General features: G+C 40.0%; 1 protein-coding gene across 1 annotated transcript; it reads right to left on the bottom strand.

Annotated features, from left to right (window-relative positions):
• Window positions 1-332: 332 nt before the first annotated feature.
• Window positions 333-14,126, bottom strand: LOC115575040 (homeobox protein Dlx4a-like). The gene is made up of 3 exons (XM_030406810.1): window positions 13,291-14,126; window positions 9,720-9,916; window positions 333-1,112 (listed from the first exon to the last, which is right to left on the bottom strand). The coding sequence occupies exons 1-3, from the start codon at window positions 13,616-13,618 to the stop codon at window positions 870-872; spliced, it is 768 nt and encodes a 255-aa protein (XP_030262670.1). The 5' UTR covers window positions 13,619-14,126; the 3' UTR covers window positions 333-869.
• Between the last annotated feature and the right edge of the window lie 5,762 nt (window positions 14,127-19,888).

The raw sequence follows: 19,888 nt of genomic DNA, 5'->3' as shown, positions 1-19,888 counted from the left end.
CGCGGGTACCCGACGGGTGACCCGCACAATTTGGATGAAACGGGTGAAAAATAATGTCCTGCGTCGGACACGGGTGCGGATCGTGTCGGACTCCTAGAGAGTGCGGGTTGGGTTTTGCGATTGTCATTTTCATGGCGTCACGTGCAAAAAAACAAACAAAAAAAACCCCAAAAAATCATTAGCGACACATCTACAAAAATATGCCTGCATTTCAAAATGATAAACATGTATATTTCATATGAGCTCATACATGCGTGCTTGCGCCCTCCCAGAACTCGCATTCCCCACGCTGGCTTACTTTTATTTTTAAAAATTGCGTCAGTCTAATTTTGTATGTAATTTGTGCTACTGTCGGGAAACGGGTCGGATGCGGTTTTAAGTATGACAGGTACGGGCGGGTGCGGGTTTGCAAAATAAGACCCGTGCAGGACTCTGTCTCAGATCAATGGCTATTGAATCATTCAATTAATCAATCAATCAATTTGGTTGGAAGTTCAGCAGTCTTACCAGTCTTACCGGGCTGACTTATAATGCTATGGTTGCAATGGTGTTATCATGTAGCCAGGTACTACCCTACTCTGTTGCTGTGGTTACTGTCCTGATGACATACTGTATTTGGTGAATGCTGGGAACAAAGTAAATTCAAACAAACACTTTCTATTGTCTTTTTAGTTATCTCAGCTGTACTGCCTTTTTCAGCCAACAGTAACTTGCCACATATCCGTTTACTGCAATTGATCTCTGCCAGTTATTTTTTCACCTCCAGAGCAGCTTAGACTCTTAACAATGTCTATGTCCCTGACAGCTCCACTCAGCTTGCTTGGTATAAATCCTTTATTTGTCCTGGAAGTCTTGCGTCCTCATGTCTGTCACATCATCTGAGTCCTCGGCATGGAGTCCTGCTGGTGCCCGGGGTACCAGTGAGCAAAATTGTTCATGTATCCTCCGGAGTGCACCGGTGCGCCTTTGGCAGCCATGCTGATGTCCCACAGGGAGCACGGAGAAGAGGAGGATGGCGGTGGAGGGGCGAGGTGGTCTCCTTCAGGTCCACAGGGCCCATTTTTCATGATCTTCTTGTATTTGGATCGTTTGTTTTGGAACCATATTTTCACCTGCAGGACAAGTAAAAGGGAAAAAATTGAAACAATAGATTGAGATCTGTGGAGTAAAGGAGACAAATACAGTAAAGGTCCTCACCCCAGGCCACACTTAAACTGCCATTTGATTATGGTCATTGTTTACATGCCCTTGGACAACATGGAGGCCACTTTTAATGACCTGTGTTGTATTTTTAGGCTATGGATCAGTGAATGTACTGTATAATAAGTATCAATGTGCAGCTAATGCTGGTCTATCATTGATTTATCGTGTGGGAAGGAGAATGTGTTTTCATTGACAGAAACTTTTGACAAAAAAGTATAACCTGTTCAAACAAAACTGAAACAAAATAAAAGCTTTAATAATACAAACTATGACCAAGTATACTTCTACTGCCAACAACTTAACCGATTATAAATCATTATAGTTAATAATAATGCAATATAATGTCTTATTGAATGGCCACTAACGCTAGCTAGTATTACTTGTTGTGGAGTCTTAGCCATTCATATTAGCTACCTTTACCAGTTTTAAGTCCTTGCCAGTAATGCTAGCTAATATTACTGGTTCTGAAGTCTTGAACAGTAATGTAAGCTAACGTTACCAGTTTCATGTCCAAGCCAGTAATATTAACCAAAATTGATGTTTCTGAAGTCTTAGCCAGCAATGTTAGCTAACGATAACAGTTATAAGCATGGACCTATAACAAGTGGCCACATTCCTCAAGGTGGAGCCCCTTTCATTCCTATGAAAGCAAGCTTCAGACAGCTAGATAGCTTCTGCATTGTAGAGCATTAAAGACTTCTGCTGACTGAGCTGGCTAACTCCCTGTTTAGCACCCGGCTAACTTGGATGAGGATATAATAATTTAGTTGTGTGGCTTCTCTAGACTTTCCAAATGTTATTGGACCGAATGGCTCAAATTATGACAACAAAATTAGTCATTTTGCCATGGTTGCGATGATCCAAAAAATGTACCAACCATTTTACAGAACCTTCTATCTCAATGTTAGCTTATGGGATAAAGGCAGGGCATCACATGACGCTGTAGTTACACGGTTTGGCCACTTTGAAAATTGGTTAGAAGTCCCAGCCAGTAACATTAGTTAATAATTCTCTCAAGTCCTATCTAACATAATCACTTCTTAAAAAAACTGCATTGGCAAACTTACATGCAGGCCAACAGGCAGACATTTGTAAAAAGGTAAGTTAATATAAATATACCATTATCAAGTGGCCCACAGCATGCAAATGTAATGTTGCTTTCACTCATTCCAGTTTTTCATGTGTAAAGCCAATCAGTAGTACATTAATGTTGGCTCTCAGCTAAAATCCTCTTGATATTTTTAAAGGCTCCATTTATTTATTTCTGAGTTTTATCAAGTTAAAACCAGCAAGTGAATAGTTTTTATAGTCCGCGAATCCAGCTTCCATGAAACACCAAAGCTGTAGCAGTATTAGCAGTATTATTACGGAGAAGTTTTAGTTTTAAGAGAAGTAAATAGTTCAACCTAAATAAATATTCTGAAAATCAAAATGATTAAATTACTTTAAAAAAAAAAAAAAAAAAATATGATGAGGTTGTTCTACCACAGAGACAAATTCTACCAATGCCATAATAGATAACAATGCAATTAAGAAGCCTGCAGTTCAATAAGAATAAAGCATCCTAAGATAATTTCAACAAAAAGTGTTTCTATTGAGACGTAGTTCGACCCTATAGGTTTTAACAGGGTACAAAAAATAAACCTTAAAAATGTGAGATGTAAAACTTGCAAGATGACATTTTATGGGTTCAACACTGATGCGTCTACTTAATCTGAAGTGATACTGTCCAGATAAACTACATGTGAATATGATAGATTTGTTTTACTAGAATATCTGAAAATATTGAACTGATTTATCCTTAAACCTTTTTCTAGTGGTTAAAGACGATTTAGTTGTGTTGTTGTTGATATAACTGGCATGGTCTTTATTTCCAGCGTGCTTGCAAATTGAGCATCAAATTACATGAATATGCCTCACGGGCAACCTGTCAGCTTAGCGGGAACACATGAATCATAAATAATTACACACAGTCATTGAAGGATACTTTTGTCTCAAACAGGTTTTAACTGCGCCGCAAACGAAAAAGCGAACGCCCAAAGGACTTGTGCTGCGTGGAGAAAAAAAGTTTTGGCTGGCAACAGAGGAGAGAAGGATAAAACTGAAAAGAAAAGAAGATAAAACACTCTTGGCACTAAAATGGTTTTCTCCTCTCAACTGACAGTCCTGGGAATTATTACCCTGGGATTTTATAGGTATTTATGAAGATGGTTGAAGTGGTTTATGAGAGATATTGGATTCTATAAAAAATCTAATTTCAGGCTGGTCTAACTGAATATGTGGAAAAAATTATCCCTTTGCCCAGTAATCAAAAAGGCACCCGGCTTTTTACACACAGCTTTCAACTCAAACAGCCAAGAAGTCATGCAGAGTGAAATTTGACATTTAATTTGATCTCTATTGTTCCAGTGTATCTGCTGACGTCAATAACAGCCTGTTAGAAGTAGTATGTATGGTGACAAATACATAAAATTAAAGTGTCACTCCATAAATCTGCAATGCCATGATAATTACAGCACGCAATGCTGTTATTAAGAAATCAACTTCAAAATCTCACCGCAAGCTCGCCAGTTCTGAGTATATAAGTATTTATTTAAATTGTAATAATCTACTAATATTGAAAAAGAAAATAGTATCTGTAATCTTAAGAACTTAGTTTTCCTTCTTGTTGTTTACAGGCATGCTCATTTTAAACTACTCTTTACGATGATCTAATGTAATTAAAAATTACAGCCACCAAACAGCAGTGCCTGCTGTATAAAAATTACCTGGAGTGCTAAACAGTAGTAGCTGCTCACGGATAAAAAAAACCTAAAGTGAGTATGCAGGACGGCGCTTATGAGCCCAGGAGTCAATCAACAGCACGTTAAGTTAATGCAGCCTCAGTGAGAGGATTTCTGCTGTAATTATTGGTTTCATATTCCAGCAGCAACATGGAGCTGACAGCTTCCCTGAGAGCGCGACTAATGACACCGACATTAGCGGAGGAGGGTGGCTGAGAAGCAGGCCAGGTGCCACTGAGTGTGTGTGTGTGTGTGTGTGTGTGTGTGTCTGTGTGTGTACAGTGAGTGTGTGAATATGTATAACTTGCAGTCTGTGTCTGCCATTTTCTTGAAACTTCTATTTGGTGGGTGGTTTAAGCTGTACGGGCAGTTTGAGTATGTGTGTGTGTATGCGTGCGTGCGTGTGTGTGTGTGAAAGAGAGTTAGGGTTTGAAGGAAAAACTGCTACGTGCCATTTCTCAGCTGCGTCTGGGAACATTAGTGATTCAGATGGAAAGTGGTCAGTGGTTGGCTGCCGGCCTAATGGCATAAAGGCAGGACAGAGATATGGTGTATGATCACTATCTTCAAGTGTGTGTGTTTATGTTTCCATCTGCATATGTGTATGAAAATGCACACAAGCTACATATGTTTCAGTAAATACATGGGTGTATGTGTGTGTATGTGTGTGTGTGTGTGTGTGTTTGTGTGTGTGTCTGTCGGAACTAAACTGCATCCACGCATGTGAGGAATGTGTGTATGTGCGCATTATGCACTGTATGTGCTTGTACAGTAACATATGCACACCAGGCTCATTACAGCTGACTGAGAGCAGCATGACTGTGTTTCAATACAAGCTCTTTGGCCAAAGTAGAGCAGACAAGCTTGCAAAAAACAACAGTGTGTTACATTCTGAATAATAGAATACCTTGTTTCTGTTTACCCAAATGTTCATATTTACAGCATCCATCCATCCACCCATCCATCTATCCATTATCAGTACTTCATAATGAATGTTTGGTTGAGCTCTTATGCATTTATCCTGGACTTACACTTAGATACTACAGGTTAGGCCACAGCACTGACCCTATCACCAGAGAGATATTGCATAACCCCAGATGATATTATCTTCACACAGCAAATTAAATGGTTAGTGGTTATGTATGACACTGCTAACATTCGCAATAGGTGAACAAACGCAGGTGGTCAGGCAATCAGATAGATTGTAAACAAACCCTAAAGTTAGTGAGATTTATTTCGAAGAAACGGAAGGGCTGTGTAATACCCCAGTCAGAAAGAATATTGGCAGGTAATGTTTCTGCAAACCATTGATTGGTTCACATTTGTATGCATGATGGGCTGCCTACCATATTGACATTTGTACATAATGTGGTGGAGTTAGGGGGGAAGGTGGCTAAGCCAGTGACTGCAGTTCGAGACTGTGCTTTAACATCTGTAAGTGACTTCCAGACAATTTCCAGCCACGTTGGTGTGGACTTTTGATAGGAAGTCAATCTTTATCTGTGGTTGTAGCAACCACTACATATTTCTAGCCAAAACATTTTCTTCCCCCAACCCTAACCAAGTATTTTTTGTTCCTAAACCTAACCAGTCCATAAGCACAGGGATCTCACAAGAAACATTTGAAAGTACAAAAACATTAAGTTTTGAAGTGTCAACATATCCATGGCTTGCAGAATGTATTGCCAACATTTATTGTGTCGATGTGGTTGTGTGTAGAGATAAAACACTTTGAACTTTCAAAGGAATTAATGGGTTGCCATCTTGTAATGCATTCCTTGGCAATATCATTGCTGCAATCAGAGATTGTGTTTATAGTGAATAAACTGTGGATGGGGTAAAGGCAGGTTAGACAGCTCAAATGCTTGGTTAAAGACAAGGTTAAGACATTTTTGGAAATATGCTTGTTCAATCAGTTTGATTAGAAAATGTATACCACTCTCACGTCTGTATGTTAAATATAAGGCCACTGCCTGCAGTTGGTTTGCTTAGCTTAGCATAAAAGCCCAAAGCAGAATCCACCAACAGTACCTCTAAAGCGCATCAATTAACATATTCTATTGTATTTGTTTAATCTGTACGAAAGTTGAGGTGTCACATTGTGGACTATCACTTTATTGGGAGCAGTGACTCTTAATGGCAGACATCCAAGACTAAGTTTAGCGTTAAGAAGTTAAAGTAACGTGTAATTCACAATGGCGTCATGACGTTAAACCAAAACATTTCTTAACAGGCAAACTGTGGGAAACCCTTTGCAGTGTTGCTCTTTCTAGAGGGGTCTCACTTTGCCACTGACCTGTTTATATAAAATAAACTAAATTTGGGGCATTAACTAGTTGGTTAGTTAGTTAGTTAGTTAGTTGAAGTACTCGCAAGAAAGAATCAACTGCTTAAAAAAATGCAAGTCCATTCTTTATTATCCCAAGCCCACAAAAATGTCTGCACTCCACAAACTATAGCCAGAGATATCCTTTAATTGCACTACAGTATCAGCCCAACAATGACATACTGTAAAGACTGTTATACAATCAGTTAAAGCCCACTTTCTCTGATCCAAAACACCTCAAAGAGTACTGAGAGGGAATGGGTAAAGAAAAAGGGGTTATTTGGTAATCGTGCATATGAGTCTGACTTTCAGCCGACCACATTCAAAACCACTTTGCCACTACAAAAGACAAAGGCAAACGAATAGATCATCTCTTACTCCTAGTGTAAACATGGCTGTGGTAGTTATTTCATACAGGATTAGAAGAGTGTATCTGATGACATCAGCTGCTTATGTATACTCAGCACACACAGACACCCGCACACACACACGCATGCAGGTATCATGTCTCAAATGCGTTTACAAATTAACCATTTATAGGTCACATAAACAATTATTTCCTGGCACAACGCTGCTAAATGTGCCACCCTCTGTTTTCCTCCTGTCAGAGATGAACAATGGTTAGGCCAACAGTCACAGTCTGGATGATATCTGCTCGATAGAAACTACACTGCCCTACAAAGCCAGAACACTGTAACCAGCCTCAGCCCATCCACATCAACATCAAAACCTGACTGTACTGATCAACTGGGAGAGCAGCTTTCTCCTAACCATGTTTAGTTTAGTTTAGTTTCTTCTTAGGTGGTGACCTCTAGTGGCTGTAGTAATGTAATAACAACAGCAAAGGAGGAAGAAAGGTCACTGAGTATAAAGAGTGAGAGTAGCATAGAGGGACAATGGGGTGGGCAGTTAGGTCAAACACTTGACTTTAACCCAGCAAACTGCTGTTTGTGGCCGGTCTGAAACCAAAACTCAAGGGTGAGTAATTTTAACTCCAGAATGTTTTTAACTCATTCAACATACACAATGTCATTTAGTTATGTATGTATGTAAGTGAAGTTACATAAAAAATGTACCTATTTAAACCCAAACCAAACAATTTTTCTAAACCTAGCCAAAAAGTACCAGAGTACCTGAACTTAAGCAAGTTATTTAAGTGCCTCGACCTAACCAAACTGTGATGGTATCATGGCCACTGTTGCGCTGCAACAATGTAATTTTGGGAATGGTGATACACATATGTCGTTTTAGTAGTCAATGTAGGCCATGGTCATGTGGAAAACACGGACATAATCGTGGAATTCGGCAATGGTAATGGAATCAACTGTAAAATGCTAAAGTTGCAGAATATGCCATCATTTGACTTGCATTCCTGTTTTAAGGAGAAAACTGAATGTTTTGTCGGGGGACAATGTTCTGGGGGACCTCTCGCACAGGGGACCGGCATTGATGAGGTGACCGTCTGAGACAAGTCCTCTAATAAACTACGAAATTCTAAATCCATCACTGAATTCAGAGCAGAGAAAAGCAAATGACTTTTTTGAGTTAGGCAATAAACACATTTGGGTCAACTAGCTGTTGACTGGACCTGTAGAAATACATGCAATGATCAGTGTAAAGCCCATGTGAATAACAAGGTGAAACAACCAGTACTACTGCAAGCCCATCAGTAGACTCCAAACGAGGATTTGTTCAGGACTTTGTGGCTGTTTGTGTCAAGTCGGACATCCCCTTGCGAATAGCCTATTAAACACCTTCTGCTGATAAACTTACTGTAGGTTAAAAAAAAACAGAATTCAGAACTAAAGTGGTATTTGGAAAAAAATGCATTTCATAGGGCTCTAACATTGGCAATTGACCTCACTCAACGTGGTATGAGGATGTGTTGACAGGTTCGGTCAAATATAAGACCTGAATCTGACCTTTTAAAGCCTGTTTTAAAATGTATTGTGTCATATAAATGGATAATTTCCATGAAATCATGGTTTTCCATCCTGAAAAACCTAAATCAATATTTTCTCTACTTTGGGGCTTCTGTATTTACTGCTCTTTGCCTTTGTTGAGTAGTACAGAACATTAACTACTGTATGAATCAAACAAATGGTAAGCACAGCAGGATAATGACAGCTCTGGCCGTCCACAACCCAACCTGAATCTCTAGAGTAATGAAAACGTCCCCTCACAGGCTAGAACCCTTTCTTAAAGCTGTTTGTCATTTATAAAGCGACAGAGTATATAAAATAATTTGCAGAGGGTAAGACGCCTGCAAAAAATACAAAATACAATATCAAGATCTGTCCTGTTATATCAGGGGAATGTTCCCAGACTGTTTAGAGTGGCAAATATCAGAGTCTGACGAATAAAATAAAATCCCAAAGCATCTCATAAAAACTACGTTAATTATATACATACATATATACACTCAATCAACAAGAGGCAAAAAAACTTAACTTGTTCAAATGTGACAGCATCCAATGGTTCACTGGCTTCATGTAACAGACAAAATGGCTGCCATTAGGCTTTATTTGCCCGTGACTGCGTGTGTGTGTATATGTGTGTGTGCGTGTGTTCTGAGAGAAAAAAACAGACAAAACAAAACAAATCTCAATTGTACAATCACTGTTACACCCGACACGTGCACGCTTACGCAGGCCTCTTTGTTTTATTCTCTTCTTGGCATCCTTTTTTTTTGTGTGTGTGCCATGATTTCATGACAAACCATCCGTGACTAAACCTCACATGACATGGGTACATATTAGTATGTAATGACACAAAGAGGAACATGAGGTGACACGAGTTAACAAATATGTACCAGTGCCTCTTTTATACTGACATCCCTTATACCCTTTCGCCATGGACTAAGGAACACGTCATTTATTCAAAATTCAATTCCACAATTACAGTTCCACTCAATTGTTGAGAGATACAGATTCAAGAATAAATCAGACGTCTATCTGTATTTACCAGAATTAAAAAACAACATTTTTGTCTGTTATGTCCATATCTATGTTCTGGTCATGAATTCCACTGATTGATTAGGGGATTCCCTCATAGTGTGTCATATAAACTTTGTAAATTAGGGTGAGGTGATGCACGTATGTCTTCAGGTAGAGAAATTAGCCAAAAGACTGCTCATATTTAAAACGTTATATTATGTATTGACATACAGTAATATATATATATATATATATATATATATATATATATATATATATATCTATCTATCTATCTATCTATCTATCTATCTATATCTATATCTATCTATCTATCTATATATATATATATATATATATATATACATATATATTAAAAAAAAAATATTCATGCCCATGGTGGTTTATTTTGTGTCTGTATCTGTGTGTGTGTGTGTGTGTGTGTGTGTGTTTGTGTGTCATCCATCACAGTACCTGGGTCTGCGTTAGGCCCAGTTTGGCTGCCAGGTCAGCCCTCTCGGGCAAGGCGAGGTACTGGGTCTGCTGGAAGCGCTGGTTAAGCGCCTGGAGTTGCAGGCTGGAGTAAATGGTCCGAGGCTTCCTGATCTTTTTCCCCTTTCCATTGAGCCTCACCTCTCCGTTCTCTATCACCGCTGTGGGCTTCTCGTGTTCTGCAGGAGACGAGGAACAGGAGGAGAAGGAGAGCACAATTTTACAAAGATAAATATCAACAGGGGGATTTCTGTAGGGACAGAATATTTCGCCTTCCTGGAAAGATCACAAGATCAGTCGCAATGTTTAATCTCGCAGTGTCCATTAATAACACACTGAAGCCTCAGGGAGGTTGAGAAGAAAAGACATTCTCACAAGAAAACCACTACAGTCCTGCTTCTTGATATATATTGTAGTTTTTACTTCAAAGATCTTTTCAGGTCTGTCCAATTTTAAAAAAACAAACAACAAAAAAAAACAAAACAATGTGGGTTTTTCCTGACAAATCCAAATGTCTATTCCCCATAAATGATGAAGAAAGAAGAATGTCAGTATTATGTAGATTTAAACGTTTAAACTGAAATGAAGGAATCCATTCTGTTTGTGTGCAGTAGCCCACTCTCTCTGACTCTCTCTTCCAGCACGATGTACGTTGGTAACAGTAAATAGAAATTCACAGGCAATTTTACGTACAATTCAAAAGAATAAAACGGTTTTCTTTTATCATATTTCAAAATCAATTCCTTTTTGAAATATTGCGTGACAGACTATCATTACAATTCTGTGAGAACACGCGGCGGTTGATGTGAGAGTGCTGTGAGCTCAAGGAAAAAAAATGCCACAACCACTTCACGACACTTCAGTAATGTAAACTACAGCATGTTGAGAATGCTGTAAATTAAGTAGAATGGCTGTCAAAGGATGCAGGTAAAAAAAGATAAATCCTCTTTGTCCTCCTTTTTTGCTCCTCTTCTTCCTTTTTTTTTTTAAAGAAAGCAATACGACAGTGTGTGTGCGCTCACACTGATCTGTGTTATGACATGAGCTTATAGCCTGCTGTGGCAGGAGAGAACAGCTGCGGACAAGCCAAGGCCCCACAGGATGTTCCCATTCTGTAACTGAGCACCGCCGCACTCAAATACATCAACGCTGTAAGAAATTGGGAACTTAAATGTATGACTTGCGCGGCTGTTTTAACCTTCTTCATTTGTTGACATTAGCTTTAATTTCTATATGTGAAAATAGTTTCTAAAAAAGGACTTGTCATATGAATTGTTGTTTTATTCCTGCCTTCTCTCCAACGGGTCTAACATTACTCCACGTGCAGAATAATACTGAGGTGGTAACACTTAACTTGAAGTGTTAATCTAACCAAATATGCAAATATGTCATCTCTATATGTAATGTGGACGGTATGTGTGAACACATTCATTTCCAATAGGTCAAACAAATACAAAAGAAATGTACAGTATTTTATCCGACTTGTGTTTTGGGTCAATTGGACGCCGGAGGGGTTGAACTCTCTGTTTGACCTCTTGTGAAAAATAAATAAATGATAAAAACCCCCCCCTCAAATTAGAGAAATACAAACAACATATTTAGGGGGATGTATTGTTAAAGTCCAAAGACACAAAGAAACAATCTGCTGTGTTTAACCGTGTCGTACAGCTCACAGTCACTGCCAATATGTCATCAGTTCAAGATGAGTTTATAGGCAACTCTCATAGGATTAGTAAATTTGTCACAAAGTATAATAGTGATAAAACAAATGCCAAGTGTGCTTGTGGAGTCAGTGTATTCATCTGAGGAGGCTTTATTTCTGCTAATGTTATATCATGTAGAGGTGATCAAAACAGTCTGAAGTGCTGATGTGGCAGTTTCCCCTCTTCATCTGATTTATGTCCGCAGATAGACCACACAAAAACACAGGTCTTAAAGTCAACGAAACAGAATTAGGCTTCGCTACGAGTTTTTTTTTTTTTTTTGAGATTTACAACGACGTACAGATTTAGAATTGAATCGTCTACAGTATATTACAGTATATCATTATACTTTAATTCCTTTACTTTAATTCCTTGTCATCATAACTATCACTAAAGAGCTGCACATTTTTTCTAATTTATGGACAACGTATTAAATGCACGAGATGAAAAGTGAATTTATATCCAAAATTGTTCTGATAATGGTAGGTAGGCCTTACAGAAGAGAACATGAAAAAGAAAGAAAGAAAGAAAGAAAGAATTATTATTGGTAGTTATAAATTGTCAGACTCTATATAACTGAACAATTAATTCAACATATATGATTAACAAAATTGATATGTGCTCTTCTTCACCCCCAAACATCTGATATTTTCAAATGAACATAATGGATTTAACATCTTGTATTATAGTTGCTGTCAGTATAAACAGAATTGGTGCTCCCGATGTCATTAAGTTAAACTGGAATTGTATGTTTTTTTGTGGCCTATTGCACTGAGGCAATGTAACTTATTTTAAACACACAGTGCGTTAAAACAAATGCAACAGCTCTTCGTGGCTATTTCAAGTTCCAAGTCTTGTTGGTAAAGCTTTTATAAATTGGATGACAACAACAACAAAAAAATATAGTATTTAAAAGTAATGTGGAATATTTATTTTAATTGTGCTGGCAAATGAATATCATGTTATTTTATTTTGAAAGACGGTTAAATGTTTTCACGGGAAAGACTTTTGGTTCGATGATCATTTTGTGATCATCAGTATCGCAGTGTTTGGTTGTGGTTATCGTTATTATGATCATTATTAGTAGCGTGTGTGTGTGTGTGTGTGTGTGTGTGTGTGTGTGTGTGTGTGTGTGTGTGTGTGCCGGCAGCAGGCAGCACACACACACACACACACACACACACACACACACAGTGGATGTCAGTTGGAGATGATGGGCTCAGTTCTGAGGCTTTGGGTTTGGGCCGCTGCGGGACACCACAGGGCCGGGGCCGGCTGCTTCTTGTGGGGAGGCGCACCGTGTGTGCAGGCCTGAAACTCATCTCCCGTCCAACCCCAAAGCACACTGAACATGACTGCGGCCGACCTGTGTGTGGATCCAATTATTGTCCTCCGCTCTGACATATTTTCGTGTTTTTAATACAATGTAGACCCGCTTCAAGTATTTTAATGGGGCGGAATGAGACATCTGTGAAGAATGAATTCTTCTTTTCTTCCTTTTCCCCCCCGAGACTGGTGTTGCGTTTAATGTCTGTGATGGCACACTCCGCATCATTTTGACTCTCGGTCTTTATTCGGGAGGACACACAGCACCATGAATGAAAAACACATTTTGTAGCACCATGTAAAAAATCAAAATAACCCAGGAGTGTGTGAGACTTAAGCTGCCGCTGGTGTGTTTTCACTGGCATGTTTTCGACAACGAATCAAAGAGCGGCTGAAATGAATGACCGATGTCACTGTGCAGCGAAGTACACATGGTCAATATCTAGGGCCGTGTTGGTGACAACAGCAAACTGTGATTTTTTAAAAATAAAAGTGTTCACATTAATATTCTTTAGTAAACCTACCTGCATCCTCCAGTCTGGTGTGTCCGAGCGCGCCGCCGTGACCGCCGTGCTGATAGGGGAGGTAGGCCCCGGGGTGGTGCGCGCTCACCGGGCTGTGATAGGACGGGTATCCCAGTGGGCGACCGTACGAGGATGCGCCAGAGGAGAAGGGCCCGTCGTGCTGGGAGGGCCCGACGGCGTGCAGCCCGTGGACCGGATAATGGTTGTGGGACAGGCCGGGGGAGGGCTGCTGGTGTCCGGGGTAGCCGTGACCGCCAAACTCCAAAAACGCCGATTTGGACGGATCAGGCGGGACCAAAGTGTCCGATATAGAGCTCATAGTCATCATTGGGGTGAGGGGCAGTGATGCGGTGGGAAACAAGAGGAGTCGGCTATGACCTCCGTGCGGGGGTCATCATAAGACAACCCACCATCAATGTTAGCAAAGTCTGGAGACTCTCAGAGAAGTTTTTCGCTTTCCATAAACCGACAGCAGCCGTTCAGTTCACCTTCGATACAAGTCACTATATTCCCCTTGAATGAGAAGGCGACAGTGAGGCGGGTTTATGAGGATTTGCCCTTCGTTACATCCCGGCTGAAGGGTCCACAAACGTGACGCTCGGTGTTTAAAACATTTGAAGAAACACAGGGCGCACGTGAGGCCAACGCGCGGCGCTTGGAGGAAAAAAAAAAAGAAAAAAAGAAGAAGAAAGAAAACAAAGCAGGAACTCCTGACGAATGGCGGCCGCGAGAGTGATTTAATATCCTTCAAATCGGGTTATTTTCCTCCTTCTCTCCGTCCAAAATAACCAGCCCGGCTCTCCTTCGCTCCCGTTTTGCGAAGAGGCGCTTGGCAGCACACATGAGTGGAGTGAGTGTGTTCCTCCTCTCCGGAGCGCACTGTGCGTCCGCACGCACCATTCTCTGCCTCCACTTGGCACACACGGCGCGCTCATTGGCTGCGGCGCTCCACCGTGTCACACAAATCACAATCAGCACCGGCTGCTCTCGGTTTGGCGGACAGAAAGGCCTTCATGCGACACCAGGAGCCATTCTAACCATTAAAATATGATTCCGCAAGTGTGAAATTCTGGTTTGAATATCTACAAAACGCCTAGCTCGGATACAATTCAGATTCACCTCTTTATTCAAATGAAGTAACCGACTGACTGATTAAACGAACAAATAAATGACTCAGTCAGCAAATAGATTAGTCACAATAGCTGCTAGAATATTTGGCTTCTTTTGATGATGATTTGAAATAGGTTAAGAGGGATTTGATCTCATCTATCGTGTTTTTATGAGAGGATAAGTGAGTGCATGTGGCCTTTGATTCACTCGATACTTTGCAACATGTTACAAAATAATTAAATAGCTAATAATACATCCGCATAGACGCAACTGGGGGTTAAACTATCTCGTTTCTCGCGTTAAATTAAACAAAACAAAATTACCACCGTGTCTACAGACAGACAGACTAGAAGAATTCCTATTTAAAGTTAACGCCGCGCCTTATTTCAATAAAAATGGGACGGCAGCAGGTTGACTCATGAAACCCACCGGCTTTTCCCAAAATGAAATTCTTCCCGCCCTGCCAAAAGCAAAAAAGAAAAAAAAAGAAGAAAAAAAAAAGGCGGATCAAACAAAATTATCTTTTCATAAGCGGCTGGTGAAAGGCCGCAGACGTTATTATCCAAATGATTTGATTAAACACACACTTACACTAATCCACAAAAATCCGATTCCCCCCAAAACACCATATTGTTCTATTTTTCCTTTAAAAAAAATTTTTTTTTTTACCCCCCTTTTGTCTAAAAAGAGCTGAGGCGATAAGGCAGGCCCTTAATTGAGATCAGCTTGATTTTACGCCAACGTAATAACAACACACGCACACACACACGCACACAGACACACACACTGAGGGCACGGCCTGTGGTCCCACACGAGGGACAATTACAACAAACATCGCCCTTCTGGAGAAACCCTAAACTTGTGATTTTGGCAGAGCAGAGGCTCGGACACTGTAATTTCCCTCAGCTCTCGGTCATTATGCTCATCTGCGGTGGAAATCCCGGACTGTAGAGCCTACTTTCAAATTAAACTCAGAAAATCCACAGCATTACCAGATACATGTAAAAAACATAAGAATAAAAATAATGTAGGATGAAGTTATTTCAGCGGAATTATTAGACATGGACTCATCACTGTCAATCACCAGGTTTTTTTAAAAAAAAAACACAACATACAGATTGTGGGAGGATGTTGCTGAGAATAACTGCAACTTCATTTGTGTGTAGTGTAGACTGTACAGCCGTGGTACACACTTTGTTATTACCATCATTCATACATGGTGAATTTATAGTTAATAAAGCTTTAGTTAATAGTTTTGTAACTGCTAACAAACAATTAAATGCTTTATAAACCATTAAATACATTGGTTATTGTAAAGTTGCAACTTAACAATTGCTAAATAAATGGTTTATAAATCATTTTATTGTTCCTTTACAGGGAAACAACTGTCGACCAAAGTGTAATTAACTTGTTTACCATTCATTAATGATTTCCATTCATTAATGTGATAGTGTTGCCACTGCCTTTATTTGTATCAAAGCCGCTTGATAGTTCCAGTAACATTAATGTAAGGGAACCATTTGGAAAGCAGCATTGTTTCCAACGTGACCCTGCAATAAAGTCCCGTGTAGAAAGCAAGATGTCATCTGACATCTAGACATTAGGTTGAGTCTGATAGGCCAGCATCATGGAGTCACACTGTTGGCGCTTCAGCAGGCGGAAGTATAGCTTCAGATAGTCAAATATCTTGGTATGATTTGGAATCTTTCCATTTTATCCCACTTTATAGGGAAATATTGTGCTTTTCCTTCCACCACACATATCTGACCGCTGTTTAATCACCAGTTACTTTTCTTTTCAAGATTTTACTCAAAACTATACGACAAACTTCTGTGAAATCTTAAAAATATTCAGATAATTGATATTGTTGCCGACTCCTAGCTTAACACAAGATCTCGGAATACCGACATGTTTTAATATATTGTATATGCCAATGTAGCCAAAATTATTTCAAAGCCATATCCTGAGCTCTATCTACTATGAGCTATCTACATTTTCATTCGACAAACTATTTTTAAAAATTCAATATAAATTTGTGTGGCAGAATTTCTTCTTCTTTCATCACATCATGACCCCTCTCAGTTATCTTGTGACCTTCAGAGGGCCCAGAGCCTAAACTCGGGGCCCTCTGTACTAAACTAACAGTATCTACTTAATATGAGTCCATCTCCAATAGCTACGATGCAAACACAGCTGCTTACACATGAATGCATCAGTGCTAGCGATCAGTCTCAGGTATTCTGAAAGTTCATGGTACTTCTGTACTTTTCTGAATAAGGTTTTGAATGCAGAACTTTACTGTGTAATGAAAAAATGTTTACCGGGTTGCATTGCTGCTTTTACTTTAAACTACAACAGGGAAATGTCATTTTTTTGTTGATGCCTGTCCATGGAAGATGACAACGGTGAAACTGAGTAAACTTTGTCTTAGTGCCATACCACCAGACTACAGAGCAGCTTCTTTCCTCAGGTTTTGAGACTTCTCAATACATCCTCAGCACTCCGCCAGAACTAAATAGTTTTAATTGAATGCCTTATCCTAACAGTCATTAGGAATAACTATAATATTAATTATAAAAAAAGCTAGTCCTCTCGCAGATGGTCTTGTTTGCTTATGTAGATACATTGGAACTGTTTTGTAGCCAGTTAAAAGATTGAACCGAACACTATGTCCATCGCTGCTAGTGCTCCTGGAGGATTTACCATCCTACAAGTTGGATCTAAAAGTAAGGCTATGGCGGTGCTTTCAGACCAGCCCCGGAGGCCTGAGGGTCCATCTTTAGCCTCTAATCTTAGCTTTGACAGCTCTTTAAAGCCTCTGCTGTCTTTCACAAGCACACACACACACAGAAAGAAAAAGAGACAGACAAGATTTGACTGTCTGAAATGCAGATGTGTGTGCCAATACAGTTGACTGGACCGAAGTTGTAGAATGAATGAATCAATGACAGTCAGCTACTCCCATCAGTATTAGCTTTGACAGTATAAATCTTGTCACACCGACCGGACACAATTGTAGTTTGAACTGTCAGCATAGAGGAGAGCGCGTGCACTCACACACACACACACACACACACACACACACACACACACACACACACACACACACGCACACACGCACACACACACACACACACACACACACACACACACACACACACAGAGCAGAGTGAGAGATGTTTTGGCATGTTTCGTCCTCCTTTCTCGTCTCCTGCCTCTAGGATCCGGCTTATTATACCAACAGGCCGATGTGTGGAGAGTTACTACACATCCCAGCCTGCACTCCTGCTTTCATCTGCAGCCAACATTCCTCCCCTCCCTGACTACACCTCTGTGAGCGCCAGGCACACCCTCCTTGCTGTGTCAATGCTGTTATTTAGTGGCACAATCTTGCTAAGTCGTCAAAATTTTCCCTCTGCTTTTTTAACACCGACTGAAAAAAAAAGGCAAAACGGTCAGTCGGCATGGCTGGAGAGAAACAAAACATTGGAGAACATTATCGCTCTTTTAAAACTCAATTGTGCAAGACATAAAATTGAGGGTTCTATTCGGCATTTAGGCCCAGGGGTTCCAAGTCTCCAACATTTCAGTCTCCAGTACTTGATCTGGAATGTAAAGTGCTCAACATGAGGAATCGGTCTCAAAATTGAAGCGAATGCAAGGTTTCATATTTCTTTTTATATCACATTTGACATTAACCTGGCCAAAGTTTTATACATGTTGCACTGCTTGTATGTTTTGATGTCTTTATTTGCTGCCACATTACAGTTAGGAACACATATGGATGAATTTACAACTTGGGTACATTGCTAAACTCTCTGATTCAACAAGTAACACAGGCTAATGACTGCGTTCAGACAACTACACTGATTTGTTGGCCTGCAAGGAGGCAATTTGTCATCCGCTATCAAGTGGAGATGAGTTACCGTCTGACAGCAGTGAGATGGAGCTCATACGCAGTAGCTTGTAGGAACACGAACAGGTCAGTTTACGCCTTTAGGGAGCAAAAGAGAGAGAGAGGAGAAAAAAGAGAAAAGGCAAAATCAGTCAATCTCGACGAGTTTGAAATGTAATGTTCAGAATTTACTTTTGATCAAAGTTCAAAAGTGAATCTTGTTTTGTTCTGTAGCAAAATAAGCAAAAGATGTGATAGAAAATTCATCTTTGATTCAAATAACAAGTTCAGCGTAAGCCTGATGTATCGTATTCTTCTGTGCTACAGAGCTTCTTGCACTAGGTGTCATTTTCCATTATTACCTTCAAGGCACACACTCAGTCAATTTCACACACACTGTACTGTTGCAGGAAATACTCACTCGAGCACCTCACGCGGAGTAATCTGTGGCTGAAAATAGATCTTAACCTTTCCATTTTCAAACTATATGTGACCTGTTTTTAAAGAATGATGTCTTTCATTAGAGTCATTGACATTAAAACAATTGCTAATTTGACTGATGAACCCAACTGGGACAATAAACAATATGGTCCAGGCCAGTCTATAAAATGTTGCCATTTTACATGTCTGCAGAATAAGGATATGCTGATCATTGTACATGTCATATGTACAGTGTCTATAAAAAATATTCACCTCTTTAATTGCTCTCTCCCTTTTTTGGCTTTATTCATGAAATCATGATCATTAATCTGTATTCCTGTCTACATTACACCATGAAGACAAAACAACACTCCTAGTATAAGCCGGGGGATGGATACAAAAACATTTCAAAGTCACTGAACTCCGCCTGGAGTCCAGTTAAATCCATAAGAAGTGGAAGTGGAGTATGGTACATGCATAAATCTGCCTAGATCAGGCCAAGTGACCATGCAATAAGGAGACTAGTGAAGGAGGCCACCAAGAAACCTATGACTACTCTGAAGGATTTTCGGTAGCTGAGATGGGAGAGACTCTGCATACAAAAACTGTTGCATGGGTTCTTCGACAGTCAAAGCTTTATGGGAGAGTGCCAAACAGAAAGCCGCTGTGAAGAAAGCTCATATAAAATCTCGACTAGAGTTCACCCAAAGGCATGTGGGAGACTCTGAGGTCAACTGGAAGAATGTTCTCTGGTCTGATAAGACCAAAATGGAGCTTTTTGGCCACCAGACTAGACACTAGGTTTGGCCAACACCAAACACAGCACATCACCACAAAAACACACAAAACCCAAACTGTGAAGCTTGGTGGTGGCAGCATCATGCTGTGGGGGATGCTCCTCAGCAGCAGGCCCTGGAAGGCTTGTAAAGATAGAGCGTAGAATGAATGCAGCCAAATAAAAAGAAATCCGGGAGGACAACCTGATTCAGTATGCAAGAGAATTACAACTTGGGAGAAGATTTATTTTCCATGATTCCAATTATAAAACCAACACAAGGGGAAATAGTTCTCATAGGCACTGTATAATACGATGGCCGACGAGTGCAAATCACAACAGCAAATCAGAATCACGACGTCAAGTTACAAAAAACAAAAGCAAGTCAGAGAAAACAA

The sequence above is a fragment of the Sparus aurata genome, chromosome 23 (genome assembly GCF_900880675.1).
Source record: "Sparus aurata chromosome 23, fSpaAur1.1, whole genome shotgun sequence".
NCBI lineage: Eukaryota > Metazoa > Chordata > Actinopteri > Spariformes > Sparidae > Sparus > Sparus aurata.
The sequence above is the reverse complement of the archived record's forward strand: the minus strand, read 5'-3'. Positions and strand labels throughout refer to the sequence as shown.

Excerpts from the sequence above, each read along its gene's own strand:
- LOC115575040 (XM_030406810.1), bottom strand. The coding sequence starts at position 13,618 with ATGATGACTATGAGCTCTATATCGGACACTTTGGTCCCGCCTGATCCG. Across the intron at positions 9,917-13,290 it reads CACCAGACTGGAGGATGCAG|AACACGAGAAGCCCACAGCG; the intron begins GTAGGTTTACTA and ends CGTCTCCTGCAG. Across the intron at positions 1,113-9,719 it reads TGGGCCTAACGCAGACCCAG|GTGAAAATATGGTTCCAAAA; the intron begins GTACTGTGATGG and ends CTTGTCCTGCAG.